Source organism: Scleropages formosus, chromosome 5, assembly GCF_900964775.1.
Source record: "Scleropages formosus chromosome 5, fSclFor1.1, whole genome shotgun sequence".
Taxonomy (NCBI): domain Eukaryota; kingdom Metazoa; phylum Chordata; class Actinopteri; order Osteoglossiformes; family Osteoglossidae; genus Scleropages; species Scleropages formosus.
Window position 1 is genome coordinate 18,628,200 of NC_041810.1, and position 25,661 is coordinate 18,653,860.

Below are 25,661 nucleotides of genomic sequence, written 5' to 3' on the forward strand. Positions count from 1 at the left end.
ATGAATAAATGCATGAACATATGATTAAACATATTATTCCTGCTCCCACAGTGTGTGGGACAGTTATGTGGAAGTATATTTTGTGAAATTGTGACCGCCTTAGAGAAACTTTTTCGGTGTGAATTTTTTCATTTGAGGCGGCTGGAGGGTTATATTCAGCGTTCCAGCATTCTATGATTTTTTTTTTATACAGGCTGACATGAGAAACCAATGTGAAAAAAATCATGTCTACGCTCATACCACATGTGTCACACATGTCTTGCATTTTTGCACTAATCAGTGAAAAGTGTACTTATTTAAGACAGAGTAATTTAACGTAATGATGGAAATGTGAAATAGTGTGACAAGACAACACCGCCATTGGCTGATTCCCATCCCCTGCGTTGTTCAACCCACCAGATATCATTATTATGGGATAGCAGTGAAGGAGAGCTCCCAGTACTATGACGTGATGTACTCTAAGAAAGGGGCCGCCTGGGTGAACGAGACGGGCAAGAAGGAGGTCACCAAGCAGACAGTGGCGTATTCACCCCGCTCCAAGCTGGGGACGCTCCTGCCAGACTTCCCAAATGTCAAAGACCTAAATCTGCCCACGAGCCTGCCAGAGGAGAAGGTAAACAGGCTTCTAAAAGTCCATCTGGCTGGGCTGTCCTCCTTTCATCTGCCGCGGGACTCTGACCACTTTTGGATTAAGAGCTGGAGTTTTCGGATTTATGCGCTAATACCAGCCCATTATATCTCCTTATTGTAGATAATAAAATTTAGCTAATAAAATCCACACAAAGCCCATGGTTTGAATATCCAGTAGAAACACAGCAAGGCAAATTAAGAGATTTAAAAAATGTGATTATCGCACACTTCATGGGTGACTTTGTGACAAAAACGCTATATTGACACTTGAAAACAGTTGAACTGAGGGTGTTTGGACTTGTGGAAAAAATACTGAACATTCATCACAGAAATGGTGATAAAACACATTTATCTTTATAATCCAAGTAATATGGCAACATTTGTGTCGTTGACCTTTTGAGCTGGTCTGGGATCATTCTCCCTGTCTTTTGACAGGTTTCCACCTTTATTATGATGTACAGAACGCACTGCCAGAGGATCCTGGATACCGTTATACGGGCAAACTTTGATGAAGTAAGTCAAGTTGCACGCAACCGCTGAATTTTTGAAAATAGTTGCATCCTCACCCCTTGGACATGCATGCAGCTGCATCCATCTATCAGCTCTACATGGGATTTGTAGGGTTATTTACCTAATGACTAAAGTTAAGGAAGCATTAAGGTGCAATGGATGTCATGCACTGGACTCAAAATTGCCAATAGTGTGTGTGTCCGTGTTGGATTGCTGTGGTGTATAAATATGTGAATGACTGTAGTCAGTTTACTGTGGTGTTTCTGACACTCTAAGTCACTTTGGATAAAGATGTCAGCTAAATTCTAGTTAATTATTATTGTACATCACTTTGCAGAAAATTGTCTGCTAAATGAATAAGTTTAAATCCAAACTATGTCCCATTCGCAATCATACAAATTTAATGCACCAAAAAGGATCCAGCAGATGTGTTGTGACTATGTTCTCTACATGTCCTGATGGTGTTGTGTGTGCGCAGGTACAGAGTTTCCTGCTGCATTTCTGGCAGGGCATGCCGCCCCACATGCTACCTGTTCTGGGTTCCCCCACTGTGGTCAACATCGTGGGTGTCTGTGACTCCATCCTCTACAAAGCAATCTCTGGGGTGCTTATGCCCACCGTGCTGCAGGCATTACCTGACAGGTGGGTGAATCTACAAGTGCTATGAGAAAAAACCTCTCAGAGAAAATGGCTCAGACCAAAGCTGTGTAAATTACACGCTTTCTAACATGGCCTGGCACTCTGAGAATTGCCAAGGACCCAGAATTTTTAGCTGCACCCTTGGTGATTCCTCTATTCTTTGCTGTGATTCACTAGTTGCTGACCACACTCTTTAGTTCCACTCAATGTAAACTACACAGTATGTAGTTTCACACATAATTCAATGTTTTTACAAAGAAATTCAGATGAAGTGCCTTATCAAGAGGATTTTGCCGGACAGCATTTAGATCTTGGGTTGCATTTGAGACATCTTTCGATTTTTGGTGTTCCTGTCAAAAACTAGGTGGTCCATTATAATTGTTTAAACAGCAATTATAAAACATACATGTTTAGCTAACGTTCAGATGCCTTGTGTGGAGGATATTGTGAAGCCTTGTATTGCTTTTAAAGACCTGCTCTTTTCCTCCTCCAGCTTGACGCAGGTGATCCGTAAGTTTGCGAAACAGCTGGACGAATGGCTCAAGGTTGCATTACATGACCTCCCGGAGAACTTGCGGAACATAAAGTTTGAGTGTAGGTACCTGTCACCCTTAACATTTGATGCAGTTTCATAGCTTTACAATAGATTGTACAGTGAAACATGGAAAAATGTACTTAAGACAGTACACAGTAAAATCTACACATAACAGATATTTGTCTAACTAACGTAAAAGCTCTAGCTTGAATAGGAGTCTGCAATAACTGAGCATTAACCAAATATTTTAAAAGAATAAATGAAGCTGCAGGGAAAGTTTAACAAAATCTCCTCTTTTTTGAAGTGTCCAGAAGATTTTCACAGATTCTTAGACGACAAACATCACTGAATCATCTTTGTCAGGTATGATTTACTTTTAAAGACATTATCAGTAATTCTTTTTAGCACCAAACTATGTCTGTTGCCACAAGGTAGAACCAATTTGTATGTCTATCTACTCAAATGTGTTACTGAACATAAGTTGTAAAGAGAGCATCCTGATTTAATCAACCAAATTACATGTTCTGAATGTTACACCTGCTTAATGAACTAAATATCTTCCACCAGTTTAGCAAATATAACCATATTACTTGGTCTGTTTTATTAAACCAGTGTACAAAGTGGAACCCCTAAATGGTTATTTTATTTTGTTTACCAAGGCCTCCCGAACTGTTATCCACAGTGCGGACATCACTTTCCAGATGCTGGAAGACTGGAGAAATGTAGATCTGAACAGCATCACCAAGCAAACACTGTACACTATGGAGGACTCGCAAGAAGAGCACAGAAAGCTCATCATCCAGCGTGAGTACTGTACTTAAGCTAGACTTTATCACAGAGCTTCTGTATCACCCAGGTCCGAATCCTGCCGTAGAAATAACAAGGAACTTACTATAACTTTGAGCCTCTAAATACTACCCTCCTATATAAATGGATGAATCAATGTAAGCAGCATAGTATTGCATATGTAACATTCCAGGTATCTTTGACAAGTGCAAGCTAAATAAATCAATGCATCACATTTCCTTAACTACAGCAGTCCTGGGTCAGTGTAACAAGCCACATTCTTCCCCACAGTTCACGATGGTTATTTCCTTTGTTACTCTAACAATGAAGTTGTAAATTGAATGGAATAAAAGTGTCAGCTGAACAAAGTGCCTCTGGTCAGGTGCCTCTTCTCTCAGTCCAGCCGATCCAAATGTTTAGCACCAAGCAGGCAGAGAGGTGTTAATGTCAGTGGAGAAGTGGAACTCTTCTCCTCTGATTCCCATAAAACGACCAAAAGCTAACCTATAAAACCCAAATGTGGGCATTACCTTTTGAAGTAGTATATAATAAACAGCTATAAAATAAAGTAGATGTAACAAATCTTATGTTAACAGTTTTTGTTGTGTTTATGCCCAGACAGCTACAATAAAATTGGTATAGACTATTGTTGAGTTTTGGATGTGTTTTTATTTTTGAAAAGGCTTCCATGTCATTTGGATATTAAGGGTGCTTGATTATTTTTACCTCATTAAGAAAAAAAGAATTCATTGATAATACTGTACCGCTTCCCTTTTGAGTATAGACGGTTAAATTGTTATGTCTATGTCCTTGAATAACTGAAACAGTGCAAGACTATAGCTTCCAAATCTATTTTCTGAGATAGTTTGATGAAGGATTTATTATTAATTTTGTCTTCAGATCTCTGGAACACATTGTCTTGTTCTCAACTGTCGTGGGAACATTTTCATGGCTTTTCTGTTAGTGATATAAGCTTAAACCAATTTAGATCTTTGACGTCAGCACTGACCGTGACAATGATTTGACCGAGGGTCAAATTTTGCATCATAACTTAACAAAATACAGGATTAAGTCAAGAAGTATCTGTAGTACTTTATTATTACTTTAGTAATTAGCTTTTGCCCATAATTTTAATATTGCAGATACTTTTTGACTTACCTCGCATAAACGATCAAAAAACTGTTTAAATTTACATTAAATTTACAGATTAACTATATATCATTTTCTTGAATATCTTTTTTCAGTTAGTAATTGATTTTTTTTAATAATTGACATATTCAGTTTTTTTAATGAGAAAATATACTTATTGTATATATAGTATGTACCCTGTTGGCTAAAGCCACAATGATCCTTGTTGAGGCATATTACCATTGAAATAGTAACAAAGAGAGTGGTATCATCACCTTGTTTACTACGTTACCATCACCTTGACCCTTATTCACCATGATCAGGGTTAATACCAAAGCATGGCTTTGGTCCCCATCTAGCTATTTCTACATTGGGTAGAGTCCTGATTATCCAGTCTTCGATTATCTGGCCTTCTGCATTATCAGGCTGTAGGTATTTTTGTATTTTTTCTGTTATCAATTTTGCAAACTGCTATTCAGAACTGTCAAGCAATGATATTCAGACCTCTCTACACATCTTACTCCACATGGACACTGAGTTTTGTGAGTTTTCAGTATTTGTGTGCTGAATTTTGACAGTGTAGGTTTAATTGGTTTAATTTCCACCTTCATTGTCATTATATAATGAAATTCAATTCAATTGTGGTTTAATTTTCACATTAACAAAATTCAGTTTCTGGAACTCCCCGAGTGTGATGCAACATACAAATACAAATATATATAGTATTGCTAAATACTAAAGAAAATAAATTGTATAATAAATAGTGGTAGCAAATTTTGTAGCACTCTAGGTTTTTACTAGGATTACTACCTAGGGTTTAAAATGAATGATTTAAGGTTTTAATAGCTTTTTATTTCATTACTGAACCTATCTAATAATATGTTTTCAAATATTATGACTCCATATTATCCGGATCTGTTGTATTTTGCGGCCAAACACTGCTCCAGTTTAAGACGGATAACTGAGACTCTACTGTACGTGACTTTTTGCCGGAAGTTCATCTTGCCCCTTCTTCATAGTGTACCAGGAGTTTGACCGGCTGCTGGAGGAGCAGTCGCCCATCGAGTCGTACATCGAGTGGCTGGACTCTATGGTGGACCGCTGTGTGGTGAAGGTCAGCTACACTTTTTCTCACTTTACTGTCATCGCATATCAGAAGTAAATGGCACACTTATTCAACTTTAACTAATGTTGTTTGTTGTAATTTTAAGGAAGCCACAGGTATCTACATTACTTTCAGTGGAGTAATGCAGTTAGAATAAAAAAAAGTTTTGAAAGTATGCATGTGAGTAGATATAGATTTTTCATTGCAAATCTAAGCATACATCAGCCTATTGAATTTTTCAAACTAAATATTATGTGATCGCAGTTCAGACAAAAATTTAAGAGTCAGTACTTCAGATATACAAATTGACATATTTTGCATATTTTCAAAAAAAAATCAATACATACACTGTGAACAATTGCATAAGGGTAAATCACAAAGTATCCGCAATAATTTGTATTCATTCAAATATAGACTATTGCAGATACTTTTTAACTTGCTCTTGTGTTTTATACTTTCACTTTAGGTCTGTTTTTCAACAAAGCTGTATGTTGTTCCAAGATCACTCTGAATAACTCTATGCCATATTTGGTTGTTTAAAGCTTGTGTATGTGCTGGAAGCAACATAACTACGCAAACACAATTAAAGAAGCAGTAGGAGTGCAAATGATGCCTGGCAGAACTAGAAGATTAGTTAAAAATGAATAAAGGGGGTTTCATTGTTTCCTTTCTTTACAGAGTCTACCGTGCTTGTCTAGAATACAGTGAAAAAATTATATAGTATAAGAGAAAAAATTCTGAATATATTTTCTACTAAAAGATGCTTCTGCAACACACTATGAAGGTTTCTAGACATGGTGTTTTATCTGTGAAAGAATGGAAGGATGGTCCCCTGCCGACTTGTTTATATGTTTGGTCCTGAATCTTAAACCCCCTAGCATGTCTTTAAGGGGTTAATGTTTCTTTCTCCTTTCTCATGCAAATGATCTGCTCAGATGGCAGGGAAGAGGTCAGGAGGCCTGAAGAAAGTGGCCCAGCAGTTCCTGCTCATGTGGTCATGCTTTGGGACCAGAGTCATTCGGGACATGACCCTTCACAGTGCCCCCAGCTTCGGTAACTGACCTTATTCCACTTTGCAGTCAAGCTCTTTACATTTTTACTATTCGGAACATTTGTTCAAACAAGAATTGATTTGCGATTCCTTTTGTAACAGCCGCTCTTAAGAATATTTGTTCTGGATATTGCTCCTCTGAGACTATTCATGCATTTGCTGTTTCCTTTTTTCACTAGGACCCTGAAATGGCATTTTCTTTGTTTAATTGGAGACACTGAACTGGATGTTTAAGAAAACTGTGTGGTCGGATGACAGCTCAGATTATATATTACCAAAGAATGAAAAAAAAATTGTAGGAAGGTGATCAGGATTCATCTATCCTGAGTTTTATGCACCTACTCGAGCGATGAACATCGGTGCATAAAGTGCAAAAAAACAAACTAGGTTTACTTAAGAATCACATGTCTGCAGCCATGTTTCTTTCTCTTAATATAATGCACAAATTGTATTTTCACTGAGATGTACGTCGCTTGAGGGGGTGAGGTGGCGCAGTGGGTTGGACCACAGTCCTGCTCTCCGGTGGGTCTGGGGTTCGAGTCCCGCTTGGGGTGCCTTGTGGCGGACTGGCGTCCCGTCCTGGGTGTGTCCCCCTCCCCTTTCGGCCTTACGCCCTGTGTTACTGGGTAGGCTCCGGTTCCCCGTGACCCCGTATGGGACAAGCGGTTCTGAAAATGTGTGTGTGTGTGTGTGTGTGTGTGTGTGTGTGTGTGTGTGTACGTCGCTTTGGAGAAAAGCGTCTGCTAAATGAATAAATGTAAATGTAAGTGTAAGAATGCAGTAGTGGAGGCTAAGTAAATAGGTGTAATTGCTGTTACTTTAGGATACACACAATTTAAAATAAATTTTAAATATATTTCTTATGGATATCCCCTTCAGTTATAGTACTTAATTATGCTCATACAGATGCCAATAATTATTTTGTTTGTATGGTATTTATTCATTGCTTTTTCTCCAAGCTTTGTCACTTCAAATTAGGCTAAAAATGCTATAACAGTGCTGGATCTGTGCTCAGTAATCTATCTGTCTATCTATCTATCTATCTATCTATCTATCTATCTATCTATCTATCTATCATAATTCATATTCAAAATATTAAGTTCTGCGAATGGTTGATGCATACATATATTGTAAACTGTACTGTTAAAAGGTATTTTAGTAATTTGCTGTTCTTTTTGCAAATTTTTGACATTAAATTTTATCAGATCTGCTTGTCAGTTCTGGTAGTGTGTTTATGGAAGCTGAGAGAAAAGTAACACCAGTATTGTTTTTAAGTAATTTCCTTGGTGTGGAAAATAATGAAATGCGCAATCATAGGTGTGAAAAAGTAACTGTCCCTTCACAGTTAATAACTGGTTGCGTACCATTAACTGCAATGACTGCAACTAAACACTTCCTGTAGCTGTTGATCAGGGTGTCTCATCCCTGTGGAGGAAGTCTGGCCCACTCCTCCATACAGAACTGCTTTAGCTCAGCTAGATTTGCAGGTTTTTGGCATGAACAGATCTCTTCGGGTCTTGCTACAACATCTAAGTCAGATTCAGGTTAGAACCTTGACTAGGCTTCTATGTTTGGGAACGCTGTCTTGCTGCATGACCGAGCTGCTCTTCAGCTTCAACTCAAAGACTGATGGACTAGAATTTTGTGACACAATAAGGAAAGCATGATTCCTTCAACCTGCTTGGAGTGCCTTGTGACAGACTGGCAGTTTGCCACAACCCCGCTTGGGACAAACAGTGTCAAACTGTGTGTGTGTGTGTGAGTCCTTCAATATTAGTAAAGCTAACTAGCTAGCTAGCTAGCTAGCTAGAGCTTAGTAAAGCTCCGTGACAGCAAAACATCCTCAGACAATCACACTACCATCGCCATGCTTGACTGCTGGTAAAAAGTACATAATAGGGGCTGTGTCATCCAAAAAGTTTTACTTTTAATTCATCAGTTCGTAGAAGATTGTTCAAGAAGTCTTGACAGACATTCAGGTGCTTACTATACATAGGTACTGTATGGCCAGCTGGTAGCAAAGTAGTTAGAGCTGCAGCCAGGTCTGAATCCCAACTCCTGCTGTAATACCCTCCATCAAGGTACTTGCCCTGAACTGATACAGTGAAAATTACCCTGCTGTATAAGTGGGTTAATAATAGAACTTTCTTCAAAGAAAAACATCAGCGAAATGAATAAATATACTATACATCCTTAAGGTGTAGCTAAACGATTAATCCAAACTTGCTAGCACAGCTCAGGGTTGCACTGATTATATAGTAGGATGTTTCAGTCCCCACATATAGATTTCTACCAGGGATTTTAACCTACAACTTTCTGACTAAAAGGCCAGCCCTTGTCCTCAAAAAAATTCTTGGGTTGTCTAACATTGGATGATGGCCCACCCGCCTTTTTCTTTGGGTGTCATCAAGGTCTGGACCCAAAACAGCGGTGGAGCGATGGCAGCCTGCCCCAGTCACCGGAGTTATCTGGTGGTCGTGCATAAGAGAGGAAATGAAAGGGATGGGACAGCACAAAAGCACCCCCCCACCTCTCCCCAGCCTGTCTGTGAATACAAAAGACACAGCTGGTCACGGTGTGTTCATAGAGCAGCTTCTTATACAAAAAATAGCTAATTAACCAAGTCCTTCTCCTTTTTCCCATGCCTTCCTCTCCAAGCTGTGCATCTTTGCATTTTACAACCCCAAGTATTGCAACCCGTCCTGTGAATAGCGGGCATTGTTTATTTTGGGCATACTGTTCGGAGTGACTGAAACAGTGCAAAGTTCTGTGAAAAACTCTTTCCTCTACATACTGTCCTTTTCACACGAAATCTTGTGTAGCGCTCGAAATGTGCCTTTGGCTATTTTTAGTCGGCAGACAGAGAAAGGACAGGAAAAAATTTGTTCATTCTCGATAATATCTGCCGTTTTGCAAAAGTCATCATGCACTGTGGTCAGTAACGGAAACCCGTGGATTACTGCAAATTGCTGCTGAAATAATAATTCATTTAGCACATTAAAAACTGTAGTCTCATCTTCATTAGTATTGCCTGTCCCAATACTTTGGCACTGAGCAAACAAAGGCTGTCTGCATAAAGACAGATAGATACTTTACTGAAGCTCGGCTCTTTCTCCTTGCAGGGTCCTTCCACCTGATCCACCTCATGTTTGATGACTATGTCTTGTATCTGCTGGAGTCTCTGCACTGTCAAGAGAGGGCCAATGAGCTGATGAAGGCCATGAAGGGGGAAGGGAGCACAGGTAAGACTTCGCCTTCCTCAAAAAGTGACATTGATCCATGCTGCAGTGGGAGAAGCAGAACATACACTTTTGTATGATAGGATGGGAAACTGCACAGTGCCTCAGAGCACCTGGGATGTACATTCCAATGTAAGTTTGAATCTGGTCCAGCATGTGTGGAATTTGCATATTCTCTCTGTGTTTGGGTGGCTTTCATCTGTGTTTCCTCCCACAGTCCAGGTGAACTGGTGGCTTTAAATTGCTCACAGTGTGTGTATGTGTGTGTGTAGGAGTAGGTACAGCCAGGTTAACCAGGTTTATCACATTGCTCTGCTACTTTGAAAGTGATTTTCAATACTTTATAAATATATTTGTGCTCACGTTCTAAAAAATGCTCAATTCACATGTTTCTCCGGGATTTGATAAAATTAAATTCTATTTATTTTTATAAAGTGCTCTTCACGTCAGAGTAATGTAGAGTGCTGAACACTTGAGGCACCACATTTGTTAACAGTATACATAAATAAAACAACTGGCAACTGAGGAGAGGAAAAGAAAAAACTCCCAGACCAAAAGAAAAGGGAGAAAATAAACCTGTGGGGGTCCACGTACCAGTGGCTGCCCAACCCTCCTGGGCAATATGTCGGGTGAAACACTTTTCACAGTGTATTGAGAATTTCTTGTGACCCAGAATCAAGAGGTGATTCCGTTCCCTGTGCAGTGTATTCCTGTATTTCGGCCTTTCATGTTGCAGACAGGGGAGAACATGTGATGCCTCCGGAAGCCACGCCCCCTCTGATGTCCCCGAGACCCTATTCACCTGCCAAGTCTGTCAACTCCGTCAGAGTTGCCGCAGGCCATTCCCCGGACACCCCTCAATCCCCCGACTACCCTGGTATCCCAGCAACCACAGGTGTGAGCCAGGGAGGACCTTCTATACTTGGTCCTTCAACAAATTTAAATTATGTAACCACAGTACTCAGATGTAGCCAGATGCAGTCATCTAACCACTTTCATTTTCAATTTTTTGACCTAATTATAAGTCCTTGGGGGGGCGTGGTGGCGCAGTGGGTTGGACCGGGTCCTGCTCTCCAGTGGGTCTGGGGTTCGAGTCTCGCTTGGGGTGCCTTGCGGCGGACTGGCGTCCTGTCCTGGGTGTGTCCCCTCCCCCTCCGGCCTTACGCCCTGTGTTGCCGGGTTAGGCTCCGGTTCCCCGTGACCCCGTATGGGACAAGCGGTTCTGAAAATGTGTGTGTGTGTGTGTGTGTACTGTAGTTAATACCGTACAGTATTCCTTAATGAATAATGCGTATTCACCTTTTCACTTGCCGGCCATTTTAAATAAAAAGTAATCTGTTGGGAATCATAAGTGAAAGGTTTTACAAATAAAATACAGTTACTGATAGATGCCAATCACTGACCGAGACCCAAACAATAACAGATATGTGCTCTGTGGCAGAGCACCCAGCCAGCCAATGTTGTTGTACAGCAAAAGGAGCGGTCACTGTTAAGATGTTACGACCAATCATTGGGACTCGAAAATAATACGATAAAGGAAATTAAAGAGATGGCCGTTTAAGTATGGGTTGTCGTAAGTCACATATGTCATAAGTTGAGGACTGCCTGCAATAATGAAATCAGCAAAGTTGTTTTATAGCTGTGCAGAGTGCAATGCTGTAAAATCCTCATCATCTATGATTTAGGAAACTAGCAGGAGCAGTTTATGGTCTTGGAAATATGTCCAAAAGGTTGAAAGAAAGGAGCAGATTCTTTGTTCTGAAACATGACAAATCACTGCTTAACTGTGAACTGCACAAGAAACTCAGAAAGGGTGTAAAATGGTTGTCATAGCTTGGCTCCTGCGTTTCTGTTTGTGACCCAGGTGCAATCCAGTCGTACACCTGGTCCCTCACATACACAGTGACCACTTCGGAAAACTCTCCCTCAGAGGGCAGCCAGCAGCTTCCCTGCATGCGTGGCGGCCCCGTGCCGCCTCCCTCGACCGCCCACCGGATGCCAGTGTATCCCCATCGGGATGAGCATGGGTATGGAGGTTTCACCTTCTGCTTTCAGCTCTCAACATACAGCTGTTTACCCAAGGTTGACCTTGCCATGTCCATCTGACGTTAAACAATCCCAATGCTCGCGCAGTCTTTTTTATGCCGTAATAAAATTAAATAATTTTTTCATCCAGATGGTGTGTAATAATAATATTAGTGGTTCAAGAAGTGCTACCACTACTTCCATTTCCATTTTCTCCTGACAGCCTTGTAGATTAATGCAATATTATCTGCTATAAATGTTTTATTTATAATAATATTTATATTTTTATATATATTTGCTATTTGAATGTGACTTCTGTAGTCAGATACTTCAGTAATATGGTTCCAGCAATATGACATTATCAGCCTAAACATCTGTGATTGATAATTGGGTATTTGCATCTAAGGCTTTAGAGAAAAGCATTTTCCAAAAATGAAAATGTAAATGTAAATTTAAATGTAAAACAGGGGCAGTAATTGGTGACCTCTGGTATTAGGGACAGCGTTGTGTGTATTTGAATCAGGGAGTCCATTGCACTATGTTGTCAGCCTGTGGCCCATGATTGGAACCATTCATTATCAATGCAGAGTGCAGGGTCACCTAAGTATACAGTCTATCCGGGACGCACGGGTTGTGAAATAGGGTACAATCTGGACGAAGACATTGTAATTTTTTGGGTCACTGATGTTTATGAGATAACGTAGCTTGCATTGGGGAAAAATGTCACAAAACTGAATAAATACTGATTTGAAAGGAACTCCCAAACCCAGGGTGGGGTTCAGCTGACTCTACAGCCTCAATTGCTTCTTCTCACTCTCCAGGTACACAGGCAGCTACAACTATGGCAGCTACTCAAACCAGCACCACCACCCCATCCAGAACCAGTACCCTGCGCTGCCTCACGAGCCGGGGATCGGAACGTCCCTCCACTACCCCGCTTACCACCGCACCAGCACACAGGTGAGTGCCAACCCAGGCCAACAGGTGTGTCTCCTTGTATTATTACAGACAGCATAGCTGTAAAATGCGACATAGGGACTGTTTTAAACTGCACATTGTCTGATTAAGACTTGTTTGCGCAGCTGTGGCTTTTGTCTGGTGACAAGGTTTGTGATTCAAATTGTTCCAGATAAGGATGGAAAGGGTTTTGTATTGTTTTATAACTGATTACAGGGTGTATTGGGGATCTAAGCTGTCAAGTGAAATCTGAATTTAATTGCATGATGACCGAAATGAATTGATTAGAATTCTGAAAAACGAGAGAAACAAGGAAAAGAATGAGTCAGAAGAAAACAAAAATAAGGTCTTTTGTGTCTTTAATATAGACAAAATGTAGATTGTGAGGTATCTATTCTTCATCATCATTTGTTGGTGAGAGTACCGCAAGTTTACCTTTTTTACCTAAATATTTTGTAACACACAGTATATAAGCCTGCAATCTGGAAATGTGAATGAGAAAAAATAGGACTTCTTCAGTTCTACATAAATACTACTGCAATCTTGTTTACTTATTTTTTAGTGACTTGTTTTTTCGTAGGATTATAACCTGATATCTTTCAAGACTAAGCACAACTCGCTTAAAAGAGCGGAGCAATTTGTTATTCACAGTTTGTCCTGGCTCAGTGTAAATTCCATAGAATTTTTTCCTTTTGAAGGTTGAATTTTACACTGCCAGTAAATCAGAGAGGAATGTTAATACAGAAGTTAACCAAAGCCGGGCTTATTAGCATGCAAATGGTGTTTCCGCGTGAACAATGGAGCGCGCTCACTGCTTGCAAGGCACATTGTACTGGGTCCCGGGCCCAGGGCTTCTGCCGCAGGAGAACGCATAGGACCGTCTGTCAGAGCAACGTCACTGCCCTGCGAGCCACCGTGGTATTCCCGCGACCTCTCCAACTAGACATGGTGCAATAACGCCAAACGTACTGGACTGTTTGTTTCTAAATGGGCTGCTAGACTATTACTAGGATTACTGAGGATAGCTGTTACTTAGAGGCTAAGACAACTTTTTTATTTTTTCATTTAGAAAAATATTTAACGTATTATTGTGCTTCATTTTTTTAATTTTTTCACATGAAACATATTAAATAGACCTGAAGTTATGAATGCTGCTGACAAGGGATAGAAGTGGCTGCAACACTGAACCTGATATTACTATTATTATTATTATTATTATTATTATAGTCTAAGTAACTATAATGTGATAGAACACAAGACTGAATAGGAATGAATGAGCAAAAAAGAGAGGAAGAGAGAGAGAGAGAGAGAGAGAGAGAGAGAGAGAGAGAGCAGTGGAGAAGGAGTGGGTTGGCGAGGGACAGAGAAGAAAAAAGGCGACAAAAGTGAGTGTGGGCTCGAAGAGGGGATGCTGAGATTGAGTGAGTTGACCCTCAGCGGTGGCAATTTTCTGTCAAGAGCCCTCCAGAGAACACGGCCTTTGTGCCCGGAGGGGATCAGTGAGGCGCAGTGTTTCGGAGCCACCCTCCTGATGGAGCGGATGTGTGCTCCCCAAGGTGACTGGAAAGGCCCGCGTGCCTCCAGTCCCCCGTGATCAGCAGCTGCTCCGCGCAGCCGAGCTCCCAGCCCCGAGCAGGGCAAGGGTGATGCCTCAAACGGCCTCACTCAATGGTCCCTTATCTGGCCCTGAACAAGGGGCCCCTGAGCTTTCGGCCTGCTCTCTGCCCCAACCCAACAGTCTTTTTCCGATCTCTTATAATAGGACTAACTGTCGTCCATGTATATTTAGAATCCCATGATAACTTCCACTTTTTCGCAGCAGCGAACTTAAATGGAGTAACAACTGCCCTGTTTTTCAAAAGGACGGGAGAAGACGCCGCAGCAGGAATTATTTCTGTACGATTTCAGTCACAAGGATGATTCATTCATGCTTTTAAGATGGAGTTTTGGCAATTTTGCTGTTTTGTAAGTGTTTTTCTGTGGTTACCCTAGGCGACCACAATAATACACCAGCTTTCTACTGACTGCTGGGAAATGTTTTTTTCAATAGCAAAAACTTTCATAAGGGCATGACTGTGGTCAAGTATTTTAACTTCTAACTTGAAAACTGTAGGTTTTAACTCAAGGAAGGGGAACTTGAACTATATATACAGATATATAATCTGTGTTGTATGATGAAAACAGCACGTTCTCTAGAGAAGGTATTTTCCTTTGTGACTGATACTCTAGTGTAAATTCTGGAAAATCAGAACAAAATTAAACCAGGAAATAATTAAAGCATTGAATAGGATGTTAATAAACTAACGACAAATACAAAATTAATGACTGTGAAATTTATTGTTTATTATGCTATTCTTGTCTGTGCAGCATAAAGTACTGAATGAATGAATGCTGCCTGAAAAGATATTTACAGTGTCTTTGAATGCAACAGCTTCTTAGAATCAACTCAAGTACACCCATCCCTCAACAAATGGGATACTTTTTTCCCCTGGAATTACTCCATTAGGTGGCTGTCCATTGTGTGGGGTCAGTTCTTTACATAAAAATATAGGGTTTCCTGGATGAAAAAACAACACCTAAAATTAAAAATGTAGGAAAATAAATGACAACATCAACATACTATGTAACATTTGTAATAAATATGATTAAATCTGATCACTTATTACTTAAATATTAAATTATTCTCATTGGCAACTTGCATTGTGCAGGTGAATAAATAATTGTTCCATTTCTGACACCGTTTGGATCACAAATCGTGAAAGAAACACTTTATTTAATATAGTGTAACAGTATTTATGTTTAAAAAGCTGTTTACATGATAAATAATTCAGCTAATATTTGCATCTTTTAACGGATTATTTCTTAAAGTTAGTACTAAATATTTGATTTTAGCTCTCGTATATATAAGTCTTTGTTGTGGTTTTTCACTGTATGGGATCCCATGATTTGAAGAAAGTGTGAACTAACCAGTGGTTTGTGCACCTTTATGCAGTACCCACTCAACAGCCAGATGTCCCGAATGGAGCCATGCTTAATGGGGGGGACCCCCAGGCTTCACCCCACACCGGTGACCCCACGCTGGCCGGATGTCCCACCAGCTAACAGCTGCTATTCCAGCCCCCCCATGCACTCCTCACGCTACCCCCCATCGGGGGATGTGTACTCCTCCTTGGTGCCGCGCAGAAATTCGGAATATGAGCATGTGCAACACTTCCCTGGCTTTGCCTACATCAATAGTGAGGCCACGACAGGTTGGGCCAAGTAGCCTCTACTTCTTGCCATCCTCTTCCACCTCCCTATAGAGGCTCGTCGACCTCAGCCAGCGGATGCCAATCCCCCTGCACTGCCCTACCTTCCCCGACCCACACGTTTCACTGGATTTGGAGACTTGAAGATTAGCACTGGAGATCATCATGAGGCGCGGTGATGGTCCAACATAGTTTCAAGTATTTTCAGAGTCTGTGGGTAATCTGACGTCCAGAGTTGTGGGAGCAGCTTGTTGGGCTGTGTGTTCTCTGGAAGGAGCAGCATGGCGGCCATAAGAGAAGGTGACCTGTCATTGCCAAGCTGTACCTTGTTTCCCTTCCAAGTGGATGTCCTTTGAGGATGTTGGTGGTGTGGGCCTCACCACTGATTGTATTCAAATCCCCACCAAGTGACTTCTGTGCGATGGTGTGCACAAAAGGGTGTCCACTTCCTTCAACCCTATGGTTCACACCTGTTTAAAAAAAACATCACAGCTGTTTGTGAACCGTTAGCATGTTTTGCCATCTTGTCAGGTCTGTTGTACGTATATTTCCTCTTTGGTGTGCTGCACAACGGAGCTGTGCAAGTTGCCACCAGCAACCAAGGATTGTCGATAACATATCAACAAGAAGTATGAGGACGATGGTGTGCGCTCAGCACAAAAACGTAACATAAGGGATTTTCTTTTCAACCAGATTACATTTTATCGTGATAAATATTTTGCATTTTCCATTGCTGAAACATTGCAACGCTGTCCTTCTGAGTGTGTATTGTGTTCAACATTACAGTCTCTGTTACTGTATTTCTATGAGAACTTACTGTAGACATATTTTCTGTCACTTTGTAACATGGTGTTTTTTTGCCACTGTTTTGCTGTCCATGTTTTGTTGCTATTGGTTTATATTTTAAAATATATGTTAGATTATAAAGAATTAACTTAGATTTGTGTGTCATAATATGCACTCAAAGTTTCTCTGGACTTATTACCCTATGGGTAAGGTGGAAACGGAAAGGAAATCGAAATGTAACTCTAGTCACTTTTTCTGTAAATAAAAGCACTCTGGACAACTTGGCAACAGCAGTCGTTTATACTGATTAAATAATTAACATTTGCTTCCACATGAAGAACTTGAAGCACAAGTAAAATTTGTATATTGCTTCTGTTTAGTTTTGAAAGAATGGTAAATGCAGCATTTACTTAATATTAAATAAGATTTCTACTCGCCAATAAATTTTTCATCACCTTCTCTGATACAATAAAACACAGTTCAAACTTTTAAGTGACGCATTATCAGTTGTATTCGAACTTATTAAGCGTTACCCTTAGCAGCAACTTGACTGTAATAATATTTTATGCCAGATAAAACTGTGTAGCTAAATTGTTCACACTAAATAATACTTCTTCTTGGACAGAATGACTTTTTAAATATACTTCTGCAGTACTAATTCATGTATTACTATATGTAATATGTGATGTATTGCTATTTGCAACATTATATGACATTTATTGTTAATTTTCTTGCATTTTGGCTGCTGTGCTACTGTATTCACTGAGATATGTGCACACTGCAAGGTATTACCTTAGATGTCTCAATAATGTGTACCTAAAGGATGCCTGTTTCACAAAAGGTAATTTAAAATTCAGAACCTGCTTGTATATGCATTATTTTTGTCAAGTGACTCTTTTTACTTCATACACAATTGTCACATATGTGGTGCAGGATGTCATTTTGCAAATCTCCTTGCCCTTTTTCATTTTCAGTTTGTTGTTAAATCTTTTCAAAATCTTTTCAAATCCTTGAAGCTGAATTGAAATGAGGATGAGGTACGGTTGGGGATAGAAACTTTTTTCAATTAGCTGAGAGCACCGCGGACACAGTGGGGGCTGGAAGGAGTTGAGAGAGGCACATCACGGAAAAAATTACATTTCAAAGCAGAGATCCTCCCGCTGGGTGGGGTCGTCGCCCCTCTGTGCTGTGAACTTTGACCTTTTTACCCCAAGTTTTGTTTCGAGACAGATCCCCTGCTTTGTGGCCCACCCGAGCTCCAATAAAAGTTCACCATCAAGGCCTGTCCATAGGAAGCCTGTCAGAGACAAAGCTTTGGAACATGGGAAAAGCACACAGCCCTAGGTCCGTCTTACCACCCCCTGTGCCTGATTTTACAGTCAGCCAAACTCTAACTAAATCACGGCCACGTCCAGATCTCGGTGGTTAACACTTCAAACCTCTTGTTCATAAAACCAACTCAGCTGACACCGAAAGGTGCAGCTTTTTATGCAGAATACTAAAAACGAAACATTTTGTAACACACAAAAGAAAAACTAATGTATGTGTAATAAGGAGAAAATACTTTACAGATATGTCATCAAAGGAATGACGCAAATCAGATGCGCTTAGTTAACAGTTAAAATACACAAGAACACGGATGATGACATGTTCCTGGAAGATAAAGTAATCATATGACATCACTAATTAAAACATCACAAAATGAATGTTATGTTGTGATTCCTGTTAATGAACACAGTAGACTAAGCACAGCTATACAAACAATAAAAGATATGAAATCTTGTATTTGTGTGAACAGTAGTTCACAGCAGTGAAAAGGTTTGACAAGAAGTTGGTAACTATTCTGTGAAGTTGATAAGTTGCTCTTCTTAGAAGGTTATTTAATTAAATCACTAAATATGAACATTTCCTTGTTTGAACTTACTTCTTCTGGATTGTGACTGAGTGTATCAGTCTCCTATACCGTGCAATCTTTCTGGAACATGACATAAAAGGTAAAAGCTCTCTATTGTTATCACATCACATGAGGTCAATGAGCTTCCCTTGCCCTGTGCTATCAGATGGATAGCAATTTTATGTCTAAATGATTCAAAATACATCAGTACTCTGATGGAAAGCGTTGTTACAAATAGTCACATCCATCAAGAGTACGCAAGAGGATGTTTTCCTGGCTGTTCTGCCAAGCTATGAGATAATCTTATTCTTGGAACCTCTTGGAAAACGAGGAGATTTTGATTTTTAAACTCTTCGGACCCTTGTTTTCTGGGCCTGCAGTTTAATTGATTTAAAACATGGTCAAATGTGTCAGAAAAATTGATTTTTTTTAAAACATTCTCAAACAACACATAATGCTCTTCCAATGGTTTAAGCAAGCAAACATGCAACAGAATCTTTACCAGCAAAAAAACCCAGAGATGCTTTTGTATTTATTAGCTGTGCTCTTTTTCTCTGGTTAGTTATGTCTGTGCTTTAATATTTAGACATACACTTCTATAAATGTATAAAAATTCATCATTTGCCACCCTGTATGCCGCAGTTAATAAAAACATTACAGAAAATATTACAGAAACAAAGCAATTCATAAGTGATTAAATTTTCAAAAAATATATTATGAAGTTAAATTTAATGCAATTTAGGGAACACTTGGTGTTTCCTATTTGAAGACCACTTAAAAAAGTATAGTGTACACTGGTTGTATATGTATATGATGCCGTTATATAAGCTTTGAATCATGTTTGCAACATTATAGATCAACAGATCCTCAATGTGCTGAGTGTTATGGCCACGCCCTTGAACCAAACGACTGCACTTCTTGTGAATCAGGGCAGCGAGATAGAAAAGGAGTCGTGCCAGCTCACTAGGTTGCGGAATCTCACTGAGACAACCATCCTCCTTGCGCTTATGTCCTGGTCTTCGCCATCCCTGGTTCCTGTTCCTTGTTTCCTGGCTTCTGACCAGGACTTCGTCTACGGATCTTCGCTCTTAATCTGACCGCCGATCGACCGACTCTTCGCCCATCCCCAAGAGCAAGAACTCGTCTGATCCCTCGGATTCAGATAACCTCTCCTGCACTTGGGTCCAACCTTCCCCGCATCCTCTGTTCTGTGTGACAGAAGATTCTGCCTTAACGATGGACCCAGCAGGAATTGAGTGCCTGCAGAACGCCGTGTCTGCACACAGGGTGCGACTCGGCTCCTGTGATCAGAGACCCTCCAGGAACTGGAACGAGCGCTCCAACAAAGAGGAGTCTCCAGGACGGCAAAAGCCGCTGCCGTGACAACAAAAACTGTCGTAGCTGACAATCGCAACTCACCTCCGATGTCAACAGAAGTCGCAATGAGGTTGCCAGCAATGGACCCCCAGCTGGCCATCCCAGAAAGGTACGATGGCTCCTCAGACAAATGCCAGGGATTTCTTCTTCAATTTGAGTTTGTGTTATCCAGCCTGCCTTGTGTATACCAGACAGATGAAATCAAGATAACTTACATGACTTCATTGCTGACCGGACCTATGCTTGCATGGGCCATGGCTGAAGAACGCACATGCCCACCAGCTATGAGGGCTTCTGAACATGGTTTGAAGCCGTGTTTAACCATCCGCTTCCGGCACGCACAGTCAGGAACCGCCTGATGACAATCCAGCAGGGTGATTGGTCCGTGGTTGCGTATTGCCTGGAGTTCTGGACTCTGGCGGAGCAGAGCGGCTGGGACTCCACAGCTCTCCTGGCTAAATTTTGGCATGGTCTGCACCCACAGATTCAGACTGAACTAGCATATCGGGGAGAAGACTGGTCCTTGGACCACTTCATCAAAACAGCGGTCATGATTGACATCCTGGCATGGGAACGAACGCCTCATCCCCGGCGGTCGTCCTCCATGGCCATGACTTCTCCTGAGGCTCCAGATCCCTTGCAGCTGGGACAAGGGCGCCTGACCTCGAACGAGAGGCAGCGTTGACTCTGAGAACAGTTGTGCTTGTATTGTAGAGGTTCCAGCCACTTCCTAGCTGACTGCTCTGTTCGACCATCCACTAGACACCCCCACCCGGAACCACAGGTTAGCGCTCGGCGTCACCCCAATCACCAAATGACTGTGCCTGTAATGACGTCCTTGGGGGAGACAGGAGTAGAAACACATGCTCTGGTAGATTCGGGGGCTGCTAGTTGCTTCATGGATATCGTATTTGCCAGAGGTCATGCCTTCCCCACATGGGACTGTGAGGTCATGTTACGGGTCAGCGCACTCGATGGACAGCCCGTGTACCGGGGTGGTGGAGTCGCAAACAGAGCCGCTACAGGTACAAGTCAGAGCATGCCATGCCAACAATCTCGTATTCTTTTTGATCAGGTTGCCTGACATACCTGTCATTCTGGGGTTCCCCTGACTCGTCAAGCATGACCTGGTTTTTCTTGGAGTACAGGCGATCTAATTGCTTGGGGACCGCACTGCGCAACCAGGAACACGCCGGTTTACTCAAGCCTCTACCTTTCCCAGCGCAGCCCTGGTCACACGTGGCGATCGACTTCCTGGTTGATCTTCCCCCGCCGGAGGGAAGCACCATTGTCCTGACCATTCTAGACCGTTTCTCAAAGGCGTGTCGGCTGATTCCCCTGTCCCGGTTCCCAACGGCCCTAGAGACCGCAGAGGCCCTGTTCCAGCATGTTTTCCGCCCATGAGTGTGTTCTACGGGCTCCCAGAGGATATTGTTTCCGATATCCACAATTGGACATCCAAGGACCACAATTCACGTCATGGGTATGGAAGGCGCTTTAGCGCCAGTTAGGGGTATCACTGAGCTTGACCTCCGGATACCACCCACAGGCGAACGGGCAGGTAGAGAGGCTGCACCAAGACATCGGCTGGTTCCTACGTAATTACTGTGGCCAGAAGCAACATCAGTGGACCCGGTTTCTACCATGGGCGAAATATGCCCACAACTCCCTGTCACACTCATCTATGGGTATCTCTGCTTTTCAGTGTGTCTTTGGCTATCAGCCACCCTGTCCCCCTGGCATCCATGCTCCAGCGACGGGCCGGCAGTGGACGCCTGGTTCCGGGGAAGTGAGGAGACACGGCAGGCTGTTAAGGACCATTTCCGGCACAGCAACAACAGGTACAAGGAACAGGTGGATCGCCATCGCCCCCACCTCTCCTTCCGTCCAGGTCAATGGGTCTGGCTCTCCACCAGGGACCTGCAACTACGACTCCTGTCCAAGAAGCCTGTGCTATATCGGTCCCTGTATGATCATCCACCAGCTCACTCCAGTAACCTATCGCTTACAGCTGCCCCCGCACCTGCAGGTTTGCCCCTCGATCCATGTGTCACTCCTCAAACTATACAAGACGTCACAGCTCCAGGCCCCTTGTAACACCGCACCTCCCCCTGCCGGTCCAGGTGGATGGTGCCCCAGCCTACACAGTCGGCACTCCTAGATTCTCAATTCCGGTGAGGGGGTATGCAGTACCTGGTAGACTGGGAGGGGTATGGCTCTGAGGAGAGATGATGGGTGCCTGTGTGGGACATCTTAGGCCCGACCCTGATTTCGGATTCCCACAGGGATCACCCAGACCGGCTGGCACCCAGGCCCAGGGAGCGCCTGCCCAGAGCCCGTAGGGCAGCAGGTGCTGCTTGTGGGATGGGGGGTACTGTCACATCTATGTCCTCGAAACAAACAACCCCACCTGTTGTGAATCAGGACAGCGAGATATAAAAGGAGTCACGCCAGCTCACTAGGTTGCGGAATCTCACTGAAACAACCGTCCTTCTTGTGCTTATGTCCTGTTGTTTGTCATCCCTGGTTCCTGGCTTCTGACCATTCGCCTTGCCCTCAGACTTCATCTATGGATCTTCGCTCTCACTCTGACTGCTGATCGACCAAATCTTCGCCCGTCCCCAACAACGAGAACTTGCCTGATCCTTCGGTTTCAGATAACCTCTCATGCACTTGGGTCCAACCTTCCAGGGTCCTCTGTTCCACGTGACACTGAGACAGGGAGATGTGTTTACAAGGATTTTATTGTTTTTAAGACAATCTGCATTGAGAAAGGCACACAGCCCGAACAGCCAAAATAGTTTTAATTTTAAATATTTCTCTAAAGAATACATTCTTTCAAACTGCATTACAACCAAAAATATAATACAAACATCACATAATGAAGACAAGAAGAGAGCCAAGTGTAAAAGCCACTTGAGCGCAATGGTTACACAGGCACTGCTCAGTTCTTTGGCTAAAATATTTACCCACAACATTTTCAAAAGGAAAAGGCTATCATTACAAATTATTCAAAGAATGTAACACCAAAGGCGTTAATTGGCAATAAAGGGTATGACAGGGAAGATATAAACCAATTTTATTTACTTCATATGCAAATATACAAATTGGACAAAAAGAGTTTGAATAACCAACCATACAGAAAAGCCAAACAAAACACCTTATTAGCACAATAATGAGCAGCAAATAGGCACCGGCAGGATGAACAATGCCGAGGACTGTGCAGACTGGGCGTAAACGGAATCACGGGAGACAAAGGAAAACTACAATTGATGATGAATTCCAACAATAAAAATACAGACACAGCAAGGTACTTACTCCCAAACAATGGATCATTTAACTCCAAATTAATGTATGTTAAATGTATAACTTCCATGGATTCTTATACGACAGATTTCACCCACAGAAACTTTGCAAAAATGTATTGCTAGCAAAAGCCAAGTTATAACACATTGGCTCTACAGAGAGCTGTGCACAAGAGATTCCCTTGCAGTCTGAATAAGCTTTAATTCTTCTGCAAATAATACTGAGATAAAAGTGCAAAATGCAACAGTGTAAAGTTCCTAGAGACCCATTCAAACAGACTTAGTACTGTGACCAAAGCAAAAGGTGCCTTCACAAGGCATTAGGGGGTGCACATTTTTACAATAAAGATACTGAAAGTTTTTATTTTTAATTATTGCTTTCCTAATAATGACTCATTTGTTTTTTCACTTTTAGCAATTAAATCTTACTAAAGATAAAACGGTCTGGTATGATTTGTCCCGATTTTAGTGTTTACATCAACAAAAGGTGAAATTTCAATAAGGGTTTATAGACTCTTCATATCAGCTCTTGAAGTAAAAATTTAAAAGTCAATCTTCTACTATCACTGAGTGTTCTCGGCGAAACTAAAACAATCCTCATAACTACAGAATAAGGGCCTCCCTAATCACTGAGCTCCTCACTCTGTCAGGGAGGGTGAGCTCTGGCACCATGCACAAGAACCTTATTTCTGTCTAATCTTGCTATAATCTTTTTCTTTTGGTTGCTACCCACAGTTCACGTCCACAGGTGAAGACAGGGATATAGATGATGAGGTTTAGTGGATCACATCATCTGTGAATGGCACCAATAAAACTCTGGTATCCACAGCCTGGATACTCTCAGAACCCCTGCTGCACCTTGGTGTCTTGAACGCCATGAAGACCACAAGCAGAAGGTGAGACAAGACAGATGCTTAGAGATGTCTGACGTCTACACTGAATGAGTCTGACAATGTTGAGAAAGTAGATACAGCTCTCGCTCTACAGACACAAGAAATGCACGTTGCTCAGAAGCGGCCTTCCGACCCCAAACTCCTGCAGCACCCCCTTCCCACAAAATCCACAATGCACCTCCTGAATCTGTGGCTCAGAAGTTAGTTATAACTTCCTCTCTAGCACTCTGCCATAGGCTCTCCTAGGAAGGCTGCAATGTGTGATTCTCAATAGTTAGAAAAACATCTCTCAATCTCCCTTTCTGAAGACGGGATCCCTCACACATCTGCCAGTCCAGTAATACTCAACCAGCTTTCAGTCCAATACTCAATGTCCATGTCAACCAAAAGACACCCCAACAACATCCAACAGTTTCAGCATTTCTGAACGAACGTCAGCCACCTCATCTACAGTCCAGCCACAGGAACCTTAGCCTGAGAGGTGAGCTACAGTCCTTCAGAAACTTGTGGCACTACCTCCTGCGTTAAGGGCCCTTTTATTCAATTCAGAAGGTCCTCAGAGAAGGTCCTGTCTGATAATCAGGCCTCCTATCTTTCTGTTACAATTGGTTTCCACCAATGGGTTCATGATCTACTGCCAAAACAGGAACTGATTACCTTTATACTGTTGCTAAGGGGGGCGCGGTCTTGCTCTCCGGTGGGTCTGGGGTTCAAGTCCTGCTTGGGGTGCCTTGCGGCGGACTGGCGTCCCGTCCTGGGTGTGTCCCCTCCCCCTCCGGCCTTACGCCCTGAGTTGCCGGGTAGGCTCTGGTTCCCCGCGACCCCGTATGGGACAAGCGGTTCTGAAAATGTGTGTGTGTGTGTGTGTGTGTGTGTGTGTGTATACTGTTGCTCCTTGCAGCAGCCACTGTAGTAGGCATCTTGAACAGTGACCATTTGAACTTCATGTCTCTAACTTATCATGGAATACCAGATAACCTTTTCTGGAGGTGGGAGTTAAACATCACAAACTGGACACCTTTACTACTCGCTAATGGAATCCACTGAATTTCATAAGCAGTGTTCATCAGTGAAGATTAAATTATGGTATGAACAAATTTTGAAATGTATTTTGGAAATGTCTGTACCAATCTCTGTAAATACTGATATATCGAGAGATGTAAGGACCTTTATTATAACAAGTAATTACCTAAACTAGCTTGTCTGTGTAAAAGAGCACCACATCTTTGGCTGTGTCATGTGAAAGGCAATTTGTCTCACATGCCATGGGCAGCATGTGAAAATGGGGTTAAAAAATACCTTAACAAAACTTAAAAAACCATTATTTGGGGGTACAGCCAAGATCTGTATTAGGACCAGTATTATACTGTATTTTATGAAGGACGTCATGATCTACCACACCGCGTCAGGTAGTGAGGTGATTTAGAGTTACTACCTGACCGAAAGGCTGCAGGTTCGAATGGCACCTCCTACTGCAGTACCCTTAAAACACGTACGTAGCCTCAACTGATATTGTCAAAATGATTTAACTAACTGTTTAACAGGAGAAATCA

The 25,661-nt window shown here is 42.0% G+C and overlaps 1 protein-coding gene across 1 annotated transcript in view; it reads left to right on the top strand.

Moving 5' to 3' along the window:
- rfx4 (regulatory factor X, 4) overlaps positions 1-16,721 on the top strand; it is a 28,628-nt gene extending 11,907 nt beyond the window's left edge. Inside the window, exons 6-18 of the mRNA XM_018754895.2 lie at positions 400-613; positions 1,066-1,143; positions 1,619-1,782; positions 2,273-2,373; positions 2,619-2,677; positions 2,974-3,118; positions 5,248-5,342; positions 6,269-6,386; positions 9,507-9,626; positions 10,360-10,518; positions 11,488-11,650; positions 12,470-12,608; positions 15,598-16,721. Coding sequence (XP_018610411.1) covers positions 400-613; positions 1,066-1,143; positions 1,619-1,782; positions 2,273-2,373; positions 2,619-2,677; positions 2,974-3,118; positions 5,248-5,342; positions 6,269-6,386; positions 9,507-9,626; positions 10,360-10,518; positions 11,488-11,650; positions 12,470-12,608; positions 15,598-15,870 — 1,828 coding nt within the window. The 3' untranslated portion in view covers positions 15,871-16,721. The remainder of the gene's footprint in view (positions 1-399; positions 614-1,065; positions 1,144-1,618; positions 1,783-2,272; positions 2,374-2,618; positions 2,678-2,973; positions 3,119-5,247; positions 5,343-6,268; positions 6,387-9,506; positions 9,627-10,359; positions 10,519-11,487; positions 11,651-12,469; positions 12,609-15,597) is intronic.
- Positions 16,722-25,661: the final 8,940 nt, after the last annotated feature.